The following is a 17,516-nucleotide window of genomic DNA, read 5'->3' as shown; positions in this document are numbered from 1 at the left end:
TACTAGCGGAAATACAACACGTAACAAGCTATTGCAAGAAATTAAGGCAAGTGCAAATCTCAAGTGAAACTTCGATCGCAATAATGGATCTGTCATGACGAGTGGGTAGTTCCGACAAGAATCGTTTTTAAGCCAATGACTACTGCTAGAGTTACATGGCACTAGTGCAGTAAAACCAGGACATGAGACTGTGAATTGTCGCTGAAATTTTAGAATCTACTAGATTCAATACCAATAACATTACACGTTCGATGACTTCGGGCTCCAGCAAGCAAGCAAACAAGAAAGCAAGCAAGTTTCCGTGGGGAAGAAATATTGACACATCTGAAGTCGTCGTGACCTGTAAGATAAGACGTCCGGTGCGTTCGTGTCTGGCGATGCGGCGGTGTTCGGGTCCCGCTGGCGGATGCAGGTTTTTCCGGTGAAGTGCGTGCTTGTGCGTGCTTGACAAGTGTTCGCGGTTGGCTTCCTCAGTGTGGGAGTAACATCGTGTAAGAGAGGTGGAACCCGTAAAATTGTAGTTTGCGTGGTGGCTGGTAAGATTTGTTGCGGTAAGAAGTTTGCATGGTGGTAAAATGTCTTGTGAGTCTGCACAGGTAGCCGGAGGTGAGACTTCCGCGGTCGCGGCCCACCCAGTCAGCGAGAACCGGGCAGATCGCCTCGACGGTACGGAGGCCGGCTGACGGGTCCGCCAAACGACGAGACCACGCCTCCAGCACGGACTGCCGATATTGGAGCCCCCACGCTCCGGCTGCACTTGCGCTAGGGCGCGCCGCCTCGTAGGAGACTGTGAGGTGCTGTGGCAGGTCCAACCAGAGACGTCAACGTGTGTTCCAGAGCTTCAGTGTGTTACAGATAAGTGGTTTTGGCTCCCCCTTTATGTTCCATTCAGGGTCAGAATGTAGTCTTATAAAACAAAGCCATAGTAATTTATTCAATGGTAAGCGGTTTCATGAACAAGTCACCGTAGTCACCCTAGACACGTCCTTACGGATCCATCAGATCCAATAACTCTTGCATTAGATACCTTCAGCTCTAACACTAGGAGCAGGCTGAGGAACCCCAGTAATCGTACTCGTCGAACTCGACAAAGAGGTCGACGTGCAACCTAATCCATGCATCAGCCCACTGAGTTTCTCGCCGGATCTTCTCAGTGGGTCGCGATTCCGATCCGGTAGTAGATTCATTCGCGAAGCAATTGCTCTTGAGTTGTTAGGTCTCCTGCGGAGGCGCTCGGGCAGTTGTTAGCAATTCCCACCCCTCTTGGCTGAGCCTTTGCTCGCCCACCCGTCCTGGTGAAGCGGGAAAGGCCTCCGGGCCACCAGTAATCTTTCAATCATCTGCAGTTTTGGAAAACGATAGGTATAAGTTGAGACATGTAAATGATTCTAGTGTACAAAGTTCCCCATGAAAACTTACGCGAAGTACCTCGAGGCCCGTCAGGCCTACTAGAAATTTCTGAAAATTATAGTGACGATGACGTGACGGCGTACACAGATGGGTTAAGTAATCTTGTTCATGAAACTGATCTTAATGATGACGACTCTATCACTGACAATAGAAGCGACATTTTTGTCCGCAAATAGCGATACAGCAAACATAGTCTGTGGGTAGTGATACAATGTCTGTAAGCTCAGGCACTTCAGGTGCAGGTGTTGGAAACGTAGAAAACGATGGTCGGGCTCGCACTATTTCTGAAGAAATTCCGTATAAATGTTCTGGTTTAAGAGATGTTTTAACAAACGCTACCGTACACGAAGATTAAAAAAAAAAAAAAAGAAATTGCAAGTCATTGAAGGGTGTATCCGGTCCAATGACTTGGCTAAAGGGACGTTAATCCGGACTAGCAAAAAAAAAAAAAAAGAGAAAAAAAAAATGTAGGTCGTTGAAGGGTGTATCCGGTCCAACGACTTGGCTAAAGGGATGTTGATCCGGACTAGCAAAGAATAAAAAAAAAAGAGAAAAAAAAAAAAAAGAAAAAAAAAAGTGTGAAGTCATTGAAGGGTCTGTCCGGTCCAATGGCTTGGCTATAGGGATTTTCATCCGGACTAGCCACAACAATTAGCTACAGGGATTGCGATCCGGTCTAGCATTATCCGGTCCAGTTCGAAAAACTGAAGGGATAACAATTCCGATTTAAGTTAAAAGGGACATACTTACATACCTGAAGAGATTTAAATGAACTGGCCCAGGTATGTAAGCAGTCAGTATTTATAGCCAGTATAGGATTTTCTGAAGAATTATGCGAACCGAACCGTATTAGATTGTTAATATCATAGACCACGTTTTAAGTTGCATCCGTTAATGTCAGGATGAACGAATAAGCTTATTGTCTACAGAACAACCATAAAAAGGCGCACGAGGACGAGCGCATGTCAGTATGGCCGTGACGGCGTTAACAATATTTCTAATAAACATCACGTGCAACAGGCGTGACTCACACAAGCCGGGTGCGCCGGCCGTGTCGTTCCACTCGTGCAACAGAAGTGACTCATAAGCCAGCTGCGCCGGCTAGTATAAAAAGGCGGTGCGTGCCTTGCGAGAAACATTGGTTGGACTGCGCTTGCCTGGTGCACTTACTATATCCTTGTTACGTTGTGTGATTCAGTGACTGTTGTACGTACTGGTTAAAGTTGGACAAGTGTTAAAGTGAATTGTTAAGATAACATATTGTTGATTAAATCAGAAACCAAAAAGTGACATCGTTTTACTTGGTGTTCAACAAGATAATATCTACCCTCAAGCCTACATATACACCAAAAACCACGTTGAAATAGTCTCTCAAGACCATCAGATTAGGTAAAAAAAATATTCAAACGATTCATTAAACATCGATTCATTTTCAAATGCCTTTGAATCCAATGAATCCGATGAATCCGAAGGCGAATTTTCAAATTCCTTCGGTTCCAATTCAAGTTCGCAAATTATCGATAAGCCATTTACAAATTGCAGAACGAACTCCCGTGTCCATAATTTGATGGAGGATTTTAGTTTACAACAGCTTTGGCGTCATGAAATTCAGTTAGAATTTCTCGCGTCTACTTTATTGAGTGTTAATTAATTATTATAGTCATTAAAAACTAATGGTCTCTTTATGAGACACATACTGGCATGTTAATTAATTCCATTATACGACCTAAAATTAGGTTATTCTTTATTAATTACTGGTTTTTACGAAAGATTCCTTGGGCCGATTATGTTAATAGTTTACTTCGTGACGGATGGATACGTATCACCATCTAGGCTATTTCTGCCACCACTCACCCTTAGGTGTAAGTCGTCGTGGCTTAAAGGATAATGACGTCCGGTGCATTCGTGTTGAGCGATGCACCGGTGTTCGAATCTCAGGCGGGGGTACCAATTTTTCTAATGAAATACGTACTCAACAAATGTTCACGATTGACTTCCACGGTGAAGGAATAACATCGTGTAATAAAAATCAAACCCGCAAAATTATAATTTGCGTAATTACTAGTGGTAGGACCTCTAGTGAGTCCGCGCGTGTAGGTTCCACCAAACTGCCTATTTCTGCCGTGAAGTAGTAATATAGTAACTATACTTGAGACCTTAGAACTTATATCTCAAGGTGGGTGGCGCATTTACGTCGTAGATGTCCATGGGCTCCAGTAACCACTTAACTACAGGTGGGCTGTGAGCTCGTCCACCCACCTAAGCAATAAAAAATAAAAAAGAAGGTGGGTGGTTGTATACACGTCTACTTTTGCAGGCAGACGAGTGTTTGCCATTGCGGGTAATCAAATAAAAACTACGGTGCCTTAACAAAAGGGTCCTACTTCACAGTGAAGTGCTCAAAACTGTTTTAGATTTCCTCATTTCCCAGGTATGAGTAACGGCGATATCGTTTCGGGAATCCACTGTTATCAACGAGTGACAGTGTGTGACGGTCCACGAGGTCAAGGCACGTCGTTGGCACGATACCAGGGTTCGGATGACAAGTTCACTCTACAACCCTCTTGAATTCCGTTACCATTTGGTACATTTCATTTAATTAAAACTGTTCATTTACCAACAGTCCTACACGTTAATATGGACAGTCGTATTATTATAGTAATGTAAGTAATGACCTATGATTATCATTTACCATTTGGCTAGCCTTTTTAATTAAAAAAAAACTTCAACAACTGCTGTTCAATGAATAGTTTACTAAAGCGCGAACACTCTTAGCGGCGTAGATGACAAAGGAGGCCAAAATCTTTAAAGAATTTTTTTAGAGCTAAAAAAACATCCTTCTAGCTATCAATATCAAGTGACACATTCATTCATATCATAATTATGCGCATGTACTTGGCGAGTGTCTGAGTAATGTTTTTCTCGAGTTGATTCTTCGAAAACCTTGACGACTTTCCCTTTACGAATGGACAGGTAAGACACATTTGGTCACTGATTCATTTTCAGTTGGATATATCGGGATTTCAATCGAATATCATGAGAATTTCTAAATCGATTTGCAGCAATATTCATCTGATACGAAGTACTTTAATATAATTTTATTAATTTAATTTATTTTTCCCATATTAAACATTTAAGTACATTATTCCTTATCCTATATTTAGAAGTTCACAATAAATAGCAACTATGAGTTACTAATAAAGGGTGAATAATAGTTGTTTGTTTAGATAACGGAAATATATAGATTTTTGCGACAAACCTATAAACCGAAAGCTTAAAAATCGGAAAGCAAAAATGAACTTTTCCATGAATACCGAAAGCTCTCGCAACAACACCCATTTTAACATGTACACATAATTATGTATGTGTAAGAGTGCCGAGGCGAAGGTGAGCGGGCTCAAAAGACTTGATGCCGTGCCAATCCCGCACGCAGAAATAACAACACACCTTATGCATTACATGATTTATCAAAAAAACAGTTTATGAAATTTGTAAACATCGCACGCTCAGTCGAATCAGGCGTGCCTTTCGAAAACTGTTCCTCTAGATTCGATATCGGGAGTGGATTGACAATTTTGCGGTAGGCAGCGGCTTGGCTCTGCCCCTGGCATTGCTGAAGTCCATGGGCGACGGTAACCACTCACCATCAGGTGAGTCGTATGCTAGTCTGCCTACAATGGCAATAAAAAAAAAACTAGTATTATTGACGGTAGATCATTCTCCTGCCCTTCTCCCTGTAACCTGGGGTCGGCGCAACATGTTTTCTCCTTCTATACTCCTATAGCATATACTATTTCTTGGTCACTCCCCTCTTACACATATCGTCTTTCACGCAATCCATCTATTTCTTCTTAGGTCTACCTCTTCCTCTATTGGTGGTAGAGTTATGAAGGATGAAAAAAATGAGATGAAGGTTTTTCGGAAATACCTTTGCCTTCGTTAATCGGAGGAAAAATATAGATTTATTGATACTACATATATGCTAATCTATTGTACGCTGATGGTGGTACTATAGTAGACACCCTTCCCTGGAGTGCCAACAACAGCTGTGCCAGTTTCATGACCATTCACCCTATTATGGGTAAAAAATTAAAAAAGGGTAAAAAATACGCATATTTTTTTTTATGTAAGTACGTAACTTATTGTATAAAATCATCCATTCTGTTTATCAAAATTTTGGAGCAAACATTTCAAAAAAAAAATATCCTTGTGATTGCCTTACGTTGTCACGCTTAATAACTGCCAAAACTTGAAGTTTGTAGCGTTTTAGGAACTGCGTTGTTGAATCAGCCATACAGCCAGATAGGACAAGTATTAACCTATATCTATTTATAGAAAAAAATACATATGTACGTTTGCTTACAAAACTGTCGCAATACGAAACAATAAACATGTAAATTGACGGTGTTTCCATTCATTATCCACAGACACCTGTCGTATAATTACTTGGGTATTGTTGAGCGGCTGGTGGGTAATTAAGATGCGAGAAACGACCGTTCGAAGCGAAGGATGAGCGCACGTTGATGTCGGACGCAAGGACTCTGGACGAGTAAGTACATGGTTCGCTCTGGTATACCTTAATTTTAAATTTTTAACCGTTGCTATGTTACCGTAATTATTTTACGCACATTGTTACTTGATTTAGAATGTAATAACATTCAGAAATTTAGTAATTAGGTTAAAAGAGAGCAAAAAAGTAAGAACGAAGATCATTTTAAACATTACACGCCTTTGAGATGTTGCCGGATAAAACAGAAGCGCACAGCAGCGTATTTGCTGAAATTATACGATCTCAAACTGAATTATTGAATAACAGCCTTGCTGGCTGGCTAGTTCAATGGCTTTAAATTAAAAAAGGATGACGTATTATATACAAGGACATGAATTATTGCGAGTACACTCACGACATCAGCGAACGAACGATCACGTGACGTGAATTTCGAAGTGGTCTGCGGCTTAGCCTCGGCGGGGATCGCGAGCAAAGAGAACGAGTAGAAAACACGACCTCGACGAGGACGTCAGCTTCTTTATCGCAGCCGCACGATATCTGACAAACATTCGGGCGGCGTTGTGCAAAGTAAATACACATGACCTTGTAAACGAAAAGAACTCGCCGGCTCTGTGAGATAACGCCACTCTTTATCGACACCATACTAGATGTCAGATCTAGATAAAGATTGGCTCCGATGAATCCTAAGCTTATTTTGTTGTCTTTAAGCTATAATTTTAATAAAACATTACTTGTTAAGTCAGAGTTGCGTAAGTTGAATAATAGAGCACTGACCTGTGTGACCATGTCCCAGTAGAAGCCGTCGAGCATAGACTTCCCATGTTGATGTTGCCTGCAGAGAGCGGGCCAAAGCGATGCTCGGACCGGGCTGTTGATCGGCCAGGAATTTTCTCTGATGATCAGCTTGAGCTCGCGCTTGCGACCTTGCTGAATCAGCGGTTGGATCTCTTCGAAGTTTTTAAGGGGTGCTTTCTTGCCTGCGAATAACGGCGAAGGTAAGCACTGCGTCCATATTTGCGTGGTGGTTTCGGAAGCGGCGAGGGACTCGGCGCTGGGTGCGCGAAACGCGGCCGGTTCTATGTACATCGCACTAGAAGCGCGGGGCACATGCTTTCGGTGCGCGCGCGCCGGCGGCACTGCCGCCTACCACGTCAAGCTCGGCAGCCTCCGGAAAATGCGATAGCGCCCAACACTGTCACACTTCGATTGTTTATTTGACCGTGTGACGCGCGCACCGGTCTTTTGGACCGGCACGCGCCGCATGTGTTTTCAAAACTTTATAAATAGTTAAGTGGGTAAATGGTAAAACGTATTCCGAGGAAGATTTAAAATTATAAATAAATTTAACTAATTAATCTCTGACGTCAATAGGAAATAAACGACGCTGTCACTTTACTTTGCCTTATAGTGAAATTTCCTATTTGAACTACACAAAAGTTACACAAACAAGACGTATGTAAACAGCACACAATAACATCATGAGCATTTGTATAAATAGTTATCAAATCAGAGCGAAACTAAATATCTGGATGCGTGCCAACCGAACGAAATTTTCGTAGTACGTACGTAATTGTGGGTCGAGAGCTTGTGATACTTATGTACTAGGGCTGTTCTTACGGCAGTTAGTTTTAACGTGCATCTGGATGTCAAAAGTCTTGCGTAGAAATTACAGATTGGTGTTCTTCAATCGATATTATATACGTTAGGTACTTAATATTCATCGGACGTGAACTCGAGCCAACGGACAATGACTCGACGCTATTAAAAATGTACCAGCTATTGATTTGCCATTAGTCGATTATGCCGCGTGGACCGTCAACTTCAATTGACGTGTATTGGTATTGTTAACGTGATATTAATTTTACCTTAGCTATTAAGTGGCCAATTATTATGAAGCGAATTTTTATTTATAGTAATTGTAAACAAACTATTTCGTCGTGCAATACATCTTACGGGGTGTGAGAAAGGTGTGCGCTCGAGTGCAGAGTAATAAAATACGAACGTAAGAAGCACACCTGGTTTATATCACAACCAATATCACGGTCAGAATAATTGAATGGATTCATTGAAGAATCGAAGCAGTAAGGAATGAAGAAATATAAGTTGATTGTAATGTGAAAGATACAAGCTTAGTAACAGTTTGTATCAAATTGTTGATTAATTACCTATTTAATTGTTGAAGATAGACAACAATCAAAGAAAAAAACCGACGGAATCAACGCCCACCTAGCACACGACGCGGCAGAATTAGAATTAGACCCGAGTATCCGATGTACCTGAGCAGGCTCAAAAATACAAATGAACTAGGAAAAACTTATAATAAGTCATATTGTTACATCTTATTTTCCTACTCTTTAATTCAATGCAACGAAAATAGTAAGGCAAAAAAAAGAGGTCGAAAATACCTCCGTCGCCAGGCGAAGTGTGATTAGTTACCTATTTAATTGTTGAAGATAGGCAACAATCAAAGAAAAACAGAATCAAACGAATCACAGCTCACTTAGTACACGACGCGGCAGAATTAGAATTAGACCCGAGTATCCAATGTGCCTGAGCAGGCTCCAAAATACTAGTGAACTAAGAAAAACTTATAATCCATAATATAAAAATGAATTGCTGTCCAGAGAAGGTTTAAAATGTAGATAAATATGAAAATCTCGGAATTAAATAAAAATAACAATTTTGTTTTTCCTTTAATGTCCCCCCCGTCGGACGGATTCCTTTTGTTTGTTTTAAGTTTATTTTATACTAAAGCTTAGGTTTTTTATTTATCGATTAAGGCACTACGAAGTCTGCCGGGTCAGCTAGTAAGTAATATTGTTACATCTTATTTCCCTTTTCTTTAATTCAATGCAACGAAAAACAGTGAAGCAAAATAAAAAAAACGAACAAAAAAACAGGTCGAAAATACCTCCGTCGCCAGGCGAAGTGTTAAGTAAACAGTGATAACGCGAGGTTATCTACGACTGCAGTCTCATGTCGAGCCAACCGATTGACACACACTGTGGCTATTTTAAACTGTAACATGCAATAATCGTGGCACGAATGCAACGTAATTAATACCGATTAATCACTCATTTCAAATGCTTTGTTTGCAATTTAAATTACTTTTTCAAATTTGAAGAGATTATGATAACTAGTGGTATAGTATAAAGTAGAAGGAAAACGTCCTAGAGGCCGGAGCCCCAAACGTTGGTCCGACCAAATCTCCGAGCAAACCAGCGGACCACTTAGTGCTGCACTACACCAGGCAACTGACCGGAACCGATGGAGGCTGACAGTCGACAAGCTAAAACGGAGTCACGATCCTCAGCAATGAGGGAGCGATGGAGAAGAAGAAGAAAGAACTGAGGATACAGCATAGCACTTTACTTTTATAATCACATACTTTTATAATCACAGATTTCACCAAGGTTATACTGTAGATAATATTAAAGATGTAATATTGTGATGATGATATAGATGTAATATTAAAGACAAACAATATTAATCTACTCTCAATTTGACCACAGACCTAAACAATATCAAAAGTTTGACAATAAACACAGAGTAATATATAATATGTGTGTTGTGTCAAATATATGGTAGTGTATGTAATGTTTTATTTTTATTGATTTAAGGTATTATTTAGGCATAATAATAAAAAATTTGCATTCTGCACGCTTTCTCTATATTCTCTATAAATGTCGGAATTTTCCGCGCAATTTTCACAAAAAGGGGTACAAAGTTTTTGCTTCACGTATTAATATATAGATTTACTGAAATTGTTGATTTTCGTGTTTGTCGTCTATTAATTAAAGTGAATGTTTGTAATGTTTGTTTGTTCCCCTTGTGTGTTGAAGCGACCATCGTACCGAATATCAGTTAGAAATAGATACAATAGACGAGTAGGATATTTGTTATATAAATGTAATTGAAATTTAAACCTTATAATCTTGGTATTGCACATGTCCACAAGCCATTGATGATCATGACATTGATGATCAGTGTGCTTAGTGAGAGCTTTTTAACGTTCTCGATAGCGTAAAAGTTAACTCTAATTTGTATGGAGTTGGAACGTTTGCCTACGTTTGCCGCTAGTGGCGCTGTTCCGACTCCATACAAATTTGAGTTAATTTTTACGCTATACAGAACGTTAAAAATCTCGCACTTATCACACAGATAAGACTGTATAGTTTACAGGCTCCGTTAATTGTTTTTTTATTTATTTCTTAGATGAGTGGACGAGCTCACAGCCCACCTGGTGTTAAGTGGGTACTAGAGCCCATAGACATCTACGACGTAAAATGCGCCATCTACCTTGAGATAAAAGTTCTAAGGTCTCAAATATAGTTACAACGGCTGCCCCACCCTTCAAACTGAAATGCATTACTGCTCCACGGCAGAAATAGGTTGGGTGGCGGTACCTACCCGTGCGGACTCACAAGAGGTCCTACCACTAGTAAGTTTAAAACCTGTATAGCTCGAGCGCCCGCCTACAAAATTAGGTTAGCAGTTTTCTTTCTACCGAAGCTTAAAACTGTATAAACAGTCTTATTGTCATCACAAACATCAAACAAGTCTCGAGTAGCGCACGAAACTTTATATATAGATACATATATAAATTAGAGCAGACGAATACATTTCAAACTATCCAGCGTTTACTTTTTTCCATTCCGATAGAGGCACCCGTCACGCGCGGACGTGCTCATCGACCACTCGATCGCCCGGCCTTTGTTCGCCCGGCTTTTGTTAGCCCGGCCATTGTTCGCGCGGCCTGTGTTCGTGGTACATCTGCCGACTAAGTGCTCTTCCTGGAAGTTTTTATTGTTTTGTTTCCTTTTGTTATTTCTGTGTTCGTGGTACATCTGCCGACAAACTGTCTTCCTGGAAGTGTTTAATTGTTTTGTTTCTTTTTGTTATTTCCGTTTTGTTGTGATTTTTCTTTGTCCTGCAGTAATCGTGCCGCATCGCCACCTGTGTTCAATAGAACCGCTCAGGTCCGAGAAGTTGGGGCCTCGCCGCAAGGCGAGTGTTTTCTAAGACCCAGGGTGGCCCCACCTGGGCACGTAGACATCATGGACGCTGTATTTGCGGAATTTCTCCGGCTTCGCTACCCAAAGCTCACTTCCGAGTTTCAGGCCTTCAAGGCCGATCACACTGCGAGCCCTCTCGTGGACTCCACCGAGCTCGCTGCTCCTGCGTCGCCTGTACCTGCGTGCAAAGCTTCTGCATCGAGCACCGCAGCCTCCGTCGTGCCTGCCGTTCCCGCGTCGCCTATACTGGCGAGTAAAACTGCTGCGTCGTCCGCCGTGGTCACCGTTCCAGCAGCGCGATCATCCGCGGCCTCCGTCGCGCCGTCCAAAACACCTACTCGTAGGTCACCTGCGCCCGCCTCCTCGTCCTCCGACTCTGACTCGGAGATGGAGGTCGACCTCGCTCCCGCCTCATCGACGGATGGATTCACCCTGGTGCAAAAGGGTAAGAAGCGTGCCGCGGAGTCTCGAGCTCCTGCGGCCGCTAAAATTAGCAAAGCCGCGAACGCGTCGCGCCCCCGCCCTCAGACTCCCGTTGCGCCTCCAGCCCGTGCCACTCCGTCGCCGCGTCCGGTGGCACAAAATAAAGCCCAGACCCCTCCCCCGGTAATCCTTCAAGAGAAGGCAGCTTGGGAACGAGTTTCCCTGGCCCTTAAGGCCAAAAATATCAATTTTACGAATGCCCGTAACCTCGCGAACGGCATTCAAATTAAGGTTCGAACATCCGACGACCATAGGGCCCTCTCTTCTTACCTCCGTAAGGAGCGTATAAGTTTCCACACATATACGCTCCAGGAGGAGCGCGAACTTCGTGCCGTTATACGTGGCATCCCTAAAGAGTTGGATGCCGAGCTCGTCAAGGCCGACCTTCTCGAACAAGGCCTACCGGTTAACTCCGTACACCGCATGCACACAGGCCGCGGAAGGGAGCCATATAATATGGTTCTCGTCGCCCTCCAGCCTACCCCCGAGGGTAAGCAAATATTTAACATCCGAACGGTCTGTAGCCTTTCCGGAATCGCAGTCGAAACCCCACACAAGAAAGGTACACCTAGCCAGTGCCATAACTGCCAATTATACGGGCATTCTTCCCGTAACTGTCACGCGCGCCCCCGATGCGTCAAGTGCTTAGGCGATCACGCCACGGCCCTATGCACTCGCGATCAAAAAACCGCGACAGAACCGCCTAGCTGCGTCCTGTGTCGAACACAGGGTCACCCCGCAAATTACCGCGGATGCCCCCGAGCCCCGAAAATAAATCGCCGCGTCGCCCGCCAAAACCGCCTCCGAGCTTCCGGCCCAGACATCAAAGCCTCGGCACCCTCTGTGTCGCAGGCTAAGCCAGCGTTCGTTCCGGCGCCGGTGCCCAGTGTCTCGGCCTGGGCGAAACCGCTGCCGTACATGAACACGGCTACAACTCCCTCCTCCGCGATTCGTCCCGCCCCCGCGACTCGTCCCTCTCCCGCGACTTGCCCTCCGACCGCGTCCGACAATCTCGCTTTAGCGATCGACTTCTTTCAGTCGATCAACTTTGAGCGCGTTAACGCTTTGGGCGACGCCATTCGCTCTGCCTCCACTGCACAACACTTTATCGCCGTTGTGCAAGAATACGCCGACGTATACGCGTCATTAAATACGTACGTCCTCCCCTCACTCCGCCGGTAATCAATGGCGTATATAAGTAGAATAAAGCCCCTATCCGTAACGATAGGATTTTTTAACGCTTACGGTCTCGCAAATCAGCGTGATCAGGTTTCTGACTTTTTGCGTGACCATCAAATTGATATCTTTTTAGTGCAGGAGACCCTACTTAAGCCCGCGCGCCGTGACCCTAAAATCGCGAACTATAACATGGTCAGGAACGACAGGCTCTCTGCTCGTGGTGGTGGTACCGTCATTTACTATAGAAGAGCCCTGCATTGCGTCCCACTCGATCCTCCCGCGCTCGCTAATATCGAAGCATCAGTGTGCCGAATCTCACTGACGGGACACGCGCCGATCGTTATCGCGTCCGTTTATCTTCCACCGGATAAGATCGTTCTAAGCAGTGATATCGAGGCGCTGCTCGGCATGGGGAGCTCTGTCATTCTGGCGGGCGACCTAAATTGTAAACACATTAGGTGGAACTCACACACCACAACCCCGAATGGCAGGCGGCTTGACGCGTTAGTCGATAATCTCGCCTTCGATATCGTCGCTCCGCTAATCCCGACTCACTACCCGCTAAATATCGCGCATCGCCCGGATATACTCGACATAGCGTTATTAAAAAACGTAACTCTGCGCTTACACTCGATCGAAGTAGTTTCAGAGTTAGATTCAGACCACCGTCCCGTCGTTATGAAGCTCGGTCGCGCTCCCGATTCCGTTCCCGTCACGAGGACTGTGGTGGATTGGCACACGCTGGGCATCAGCCTGGCTGAATCTGATCCACCATCGCTACCGTTTAGCCCGGACTCTACCCCGTCTCCTCAGGATACCGCTGAAGCCATAGACATCTTAACGTCACACATCACCTCGACATTAGATAGGTCATCGAAACAAGTTGTAGCGGAGGACTTCCTTCACCGCTTCAAATTGTCCGACGATATTAGGGAACTCCTTAGAGCTAAGAACGCCTCGATACGCGCCTACGACAGGTATCCTACCGCGGAAAATCGTATTCGAATGCGTGCCCTACAACGCGACGTAAAGTCTCGCATCGCCGAAGTCCGAGATGCCAGATGGTCTGATTTCTTAGAAGGACTCGCGCCCTCCCAAAGGTCTTACTACCGCTTAGCTCGTACTCTCAAATCGGATACGGTAGTAACTATGCCCCCCCTCGTAGGCCCCTCAGGCCGACTCACGGCGTTCGATGATGACGAAAAAGCAGAGCTGCTGGCCGATACATTGCAAACCCAGTGCACGCCCAGCACTCAATCCGTGGACCCTGTGCATGTAGAATTAGTAGACAGTGAGGTAGAACGCAGAGCCTCCTTGCCACCCTCTGATGTGTTACCACCCGTCACCCCGATGGAAGTTAAAGACTTGATCAAAGACCTACGTCCTCGCAAGGCTCCCGGTTCCGACGGTATATCCAACCGCGTTATTAAACTTCTACCCGTCCAACTCATCGTGATGTTGGCATCTATTTTCAATGCCGCTATGGCGAACTGTATCTTTCCCGCGGTGTGGAAAGAAGCGGACGTTATCGGCATACATAAACCCGGTAAACCAAAAAATCATCCGACGAGCTACCGCCCGATTAGCCTCCTCATGTCTCTAGGCAAACTGTATGAGCGTCTGCTCTACAAACGCCTCAGAGACTTCGTCTCATCCAAGGGCATTCTCATCGATGAACAATTCGGATTCCGTACAAATCACTCATGTGTTCAACAGGTGCACCGCCTCACGGAGCACATTCTTGTGGGGCTTAATCGACCAAAACCGTTATACACGGGAGCTCTCTTCTTCGACGTCGCAAAAGCGTTCGACAAAGTCTGGCACAACGGTTTGATTTTCAAACTATTCAACATGGGTGTGCCGGATAGTCTCGTGCTCATCATACGGGACTTCTTGTCGAACCGCTCTTTTCGATATCGAGTCGAGGGAACCCGCTCCTCCCCACGACCTCTCACAGCTGGAGTCCCGCAAGGCTCTGTCCTCTCACCCCTCCTATTTAGCTTATTCGTTAACGATATTCCCCGGTCGCCGCCGACCCATTTAGCTTTATTCGCCGACGACACGACTGTTTACTATTCCAGTAGAAACAAGTCCCTAATCGCGAAGAAGCTTCAGAGCGCAGCCCTAGCCCTAGGACAGTGGTTCCGAAAATGGCGCATAGACATCAACCCAGCGAAAAGTACTGCGGTGCTCTTTCAGAGGGGAAGCTCCACACGGATTTCCTCCCGTATTAGGAGGAGGAATCTCACACCCCCGATTACTCTCTTTAGTCAATCCATACCCTGGGCCAGGAAGGTCAAGTACCTGGGCGTTACCCTGGATGCATCGATGACATTCCGCCCGCATATAAAATCAGTCCGTGACCGTGCCGCGTTTATTCTCGGTAGACTCTACCCCATGATTTGTAAGCGGAGTAAAATGTCCCTTCGGAACAAGGTGACACTTTACAAAACTTGCATAAGGCCCGTCATGACTTACGCGAGTGTGGTGTTCGCTCACGCGGCCCGCACGCACATAGACACCCTTCAATCTCTACAATCCCGCTTTTGCAGGTTAGCCGTCGGAGCTCCGTGGTTCGTGAGGAACGTTGACCTACACGACGACCTGGGCCTCGAATCTATACAGAAATACATGAAGTCAGCGTCGGAACGGTATTTCGATAAGGCTATGCGTCATGATAATCGCCTTATCGTAGCCGCCGCTGACTACTCCCCGAATCCTGATCATGCAGGAGCCAGTCACCGTCGACGCCCTAGACACGTCCTTACGGATCCATCAGATCCAATAACCTTCGCACTAGACGCCTTCAGCTCTAGGAGCAGGCTTAGGGACCTCGGTAACCGTACTCGTCGAACTCGACAAAGAGTTCGCCGTGCAACCTAACCCATGAATCAGCTCGCTGAGTTTCTCGCCGAATCTTCTCAGCGGGTCGCGATTCCGATCCGGTAGTAGATTCATTCGCGAAGCAGCTGCTCTTGAGCTGTTAGGTCTCCTTCGGAGGCGCTCGGGTAGCTGTTAGCAAATCCCACCCCTCCTGGCTGAGCCTTTGCTCGCCCACCTGTCCTGGTGAAACTGGAAAGGCCTCCGGGCCACCAGTAATCCTTCAATCATAAAAAAAAAAAAAAAAAAAAAAAAAGCGTTTACTTTTCTTTGGCAGGTTCATTGACAGATGGCATTACATCACTCGTGTTTATTGTTTTGTTTTCTATTTCACGGAGGGAAAGAGATAGCTATTTTCGTTCCAAATAAATTTCTAATCAGTGGTGTCTATACTAATATATAAATGTACAGTGGTTTTTACGGATGTTCTGTTACAACTACCTACTGAACCCTGCATCCGATTGACTTGAAAGTTTAGCGGTAGGTAGCGGCTTGGCTCTGCTGGCATTGCTGAAATCCATGGGCGACGGTAACCACTCACCATCAGGTGGGCCGTATGCTCGTCTGCTTACAAGGCCAATAAAAAAAAACTTGGTATCCATGTAGAAAATACATGTACTTAATGTATAGGCTAATAATTATAATATGAGTGTTGGACTCCCTATACCAGTTGCGGGGGCGTTAATGATGAGAATCTTTGTGGGGGTGAGAAATAGTAATGTTAATTTTAAATACCCAGCGAAGCGAACGGGTACAGCTAGTAGTACATAAAGTTCTTTAGAGGCGCGAGTGATGCAGTCTCACAAATCAATTTTCATAGTTCCGAAATACTCAGTCGTGTTTAGCAAAGCAAGATAGCGTCACGTCCTTACGGATCCATCAGATCCAATAACCTTTGCATTAGACGTCTTCAGCGCTAACACTAGGAGTAGGCTTAGGAACCCCGGTAACCGTACTCGTCGAAATCGACAAAGAGGTCGACGTGCAACCTAACCCATGCAACAGCCCGCTGAGTTTCTCGCCGGATCTTCTCAGTGGGTCGCGATTCCGATCCGGTAGTAGATTCATTCGCGAAGCAATTGCTCTTGAGTTGTTAGGTCTCCTTCGGAGGCGCTCGGATAGTTGTTAGCAAATCCCACCCCTCCTGGCTGAGCCTTTGCTCGCCCACATGTCCTGGTGAAACTGGAACGGTCTCCGGGCCACCAGTAATCTATCAATATAAAAAAAAAGGAAGATAGCGCCCGACGTCTTGTGTACAACTGTGTCCGCCACAAATTTTACAAGTTTCTTGTTCTTATCTTTTGTTTTCGGCATGGATAATGTATTTTCGATAAAATGATATTTATATAAAACTGAAAACAGTTTTCGGTACTGATAAACAATTTTCTATTAGCTGTAACTTGTCATGGCAAAGTAATGACTCATTGAGATTGTAATTAATTTCCTGTATAGAAGAATGTAGAGTCACACTTGAATTACTCATAAGATACAAGTATTATCCACAATCCGATTGCAGCTATCTTAAAACGTATTTCCTATACTATTTGTTTTAATAATATTTCTCGACTAGCTGTGTCCCGCGGTTTCACAACATATTATTTCTTCCGTCTAAGTCCTAAGTCATGTCAAATTTCAACATTATCAGGCCTGTAACCGTATCTTTTGTACAAAGTTGCTTCGTAAAAGAGGAACTATTTATAAAGACAATTAGACGTTATAGTTTTGCTACAATCATCATTAAACTTTTATTTAATTCGTGAGTAGCTAGAATAAACCCTTAGACTATCAGCGATTAGGTAGGTTGAAGAAAGCTTTATCGAGTCAATTGTTTCAGGGGTAGATCGGATGTGAGTTGTTTATTTAGGTTACACATATGTACCTATATATTGGGACAGTAGCCCTAACGATCTCCTGATATATATACAAAACACATACATGTATACAAAAACCACAAAGTGAACGCCGGTGATCATGAAACGTTTGGTCTAAGTCTCTAATCGGTCTTAGTCTAAAATTATAATCGAACCGCGTGAATGACT

At 44.4% G+C, this 17,516-nt stretch overlaps 1 protein-coding gene across 23 annotated transcripts in view; it reads right to left on the bottom strand.

The window, feature by feature from the left end:
* LOC101737733 (GTPase-activating protein skywalker) overlaps positions 1-17,516 on the bottom strand; it is a 111,469-nt gene that overhangs the window by 79,485 nt on the left and 14,468 nt on the right. For 21 of the 23 annotated variants that reach the window (XM_038010542.2, XM_062668060.1, XM_038010543.2 and 18 more), the window contains exon 3: positions 6,695-6,897. The exons of 1 other annotated variant lie outside the window; for it this stretch is intronic. In XM_038010542.2, the coding sequence (XP_037866470.1) occupies positions 6,695-6,897 (203 nt within the window). Of the gene's footprint in view, positions 1-6,694; positions 7,078-17,516 lie in introns of those variants that run through there. One more of the 23 variants, XM_062668065.1, reaches the window with a different exon arrangement.

Source organism: Bombyx mori, chromosome 4 (genome assembly GCF_030269925.1).
Source record: "Bombyx mori chromosome 4, ASM3026992v2".
Classification (NCBI taxonomy): Eukaryota; Metazoa; Arthropoda; class Insecta; order Lepidoptera; family Bombycidae; genus Bombyx; species Bombyx mori.
This window is presented reverse-complemented; position numbering and strand designations above follow the sequence as displayed.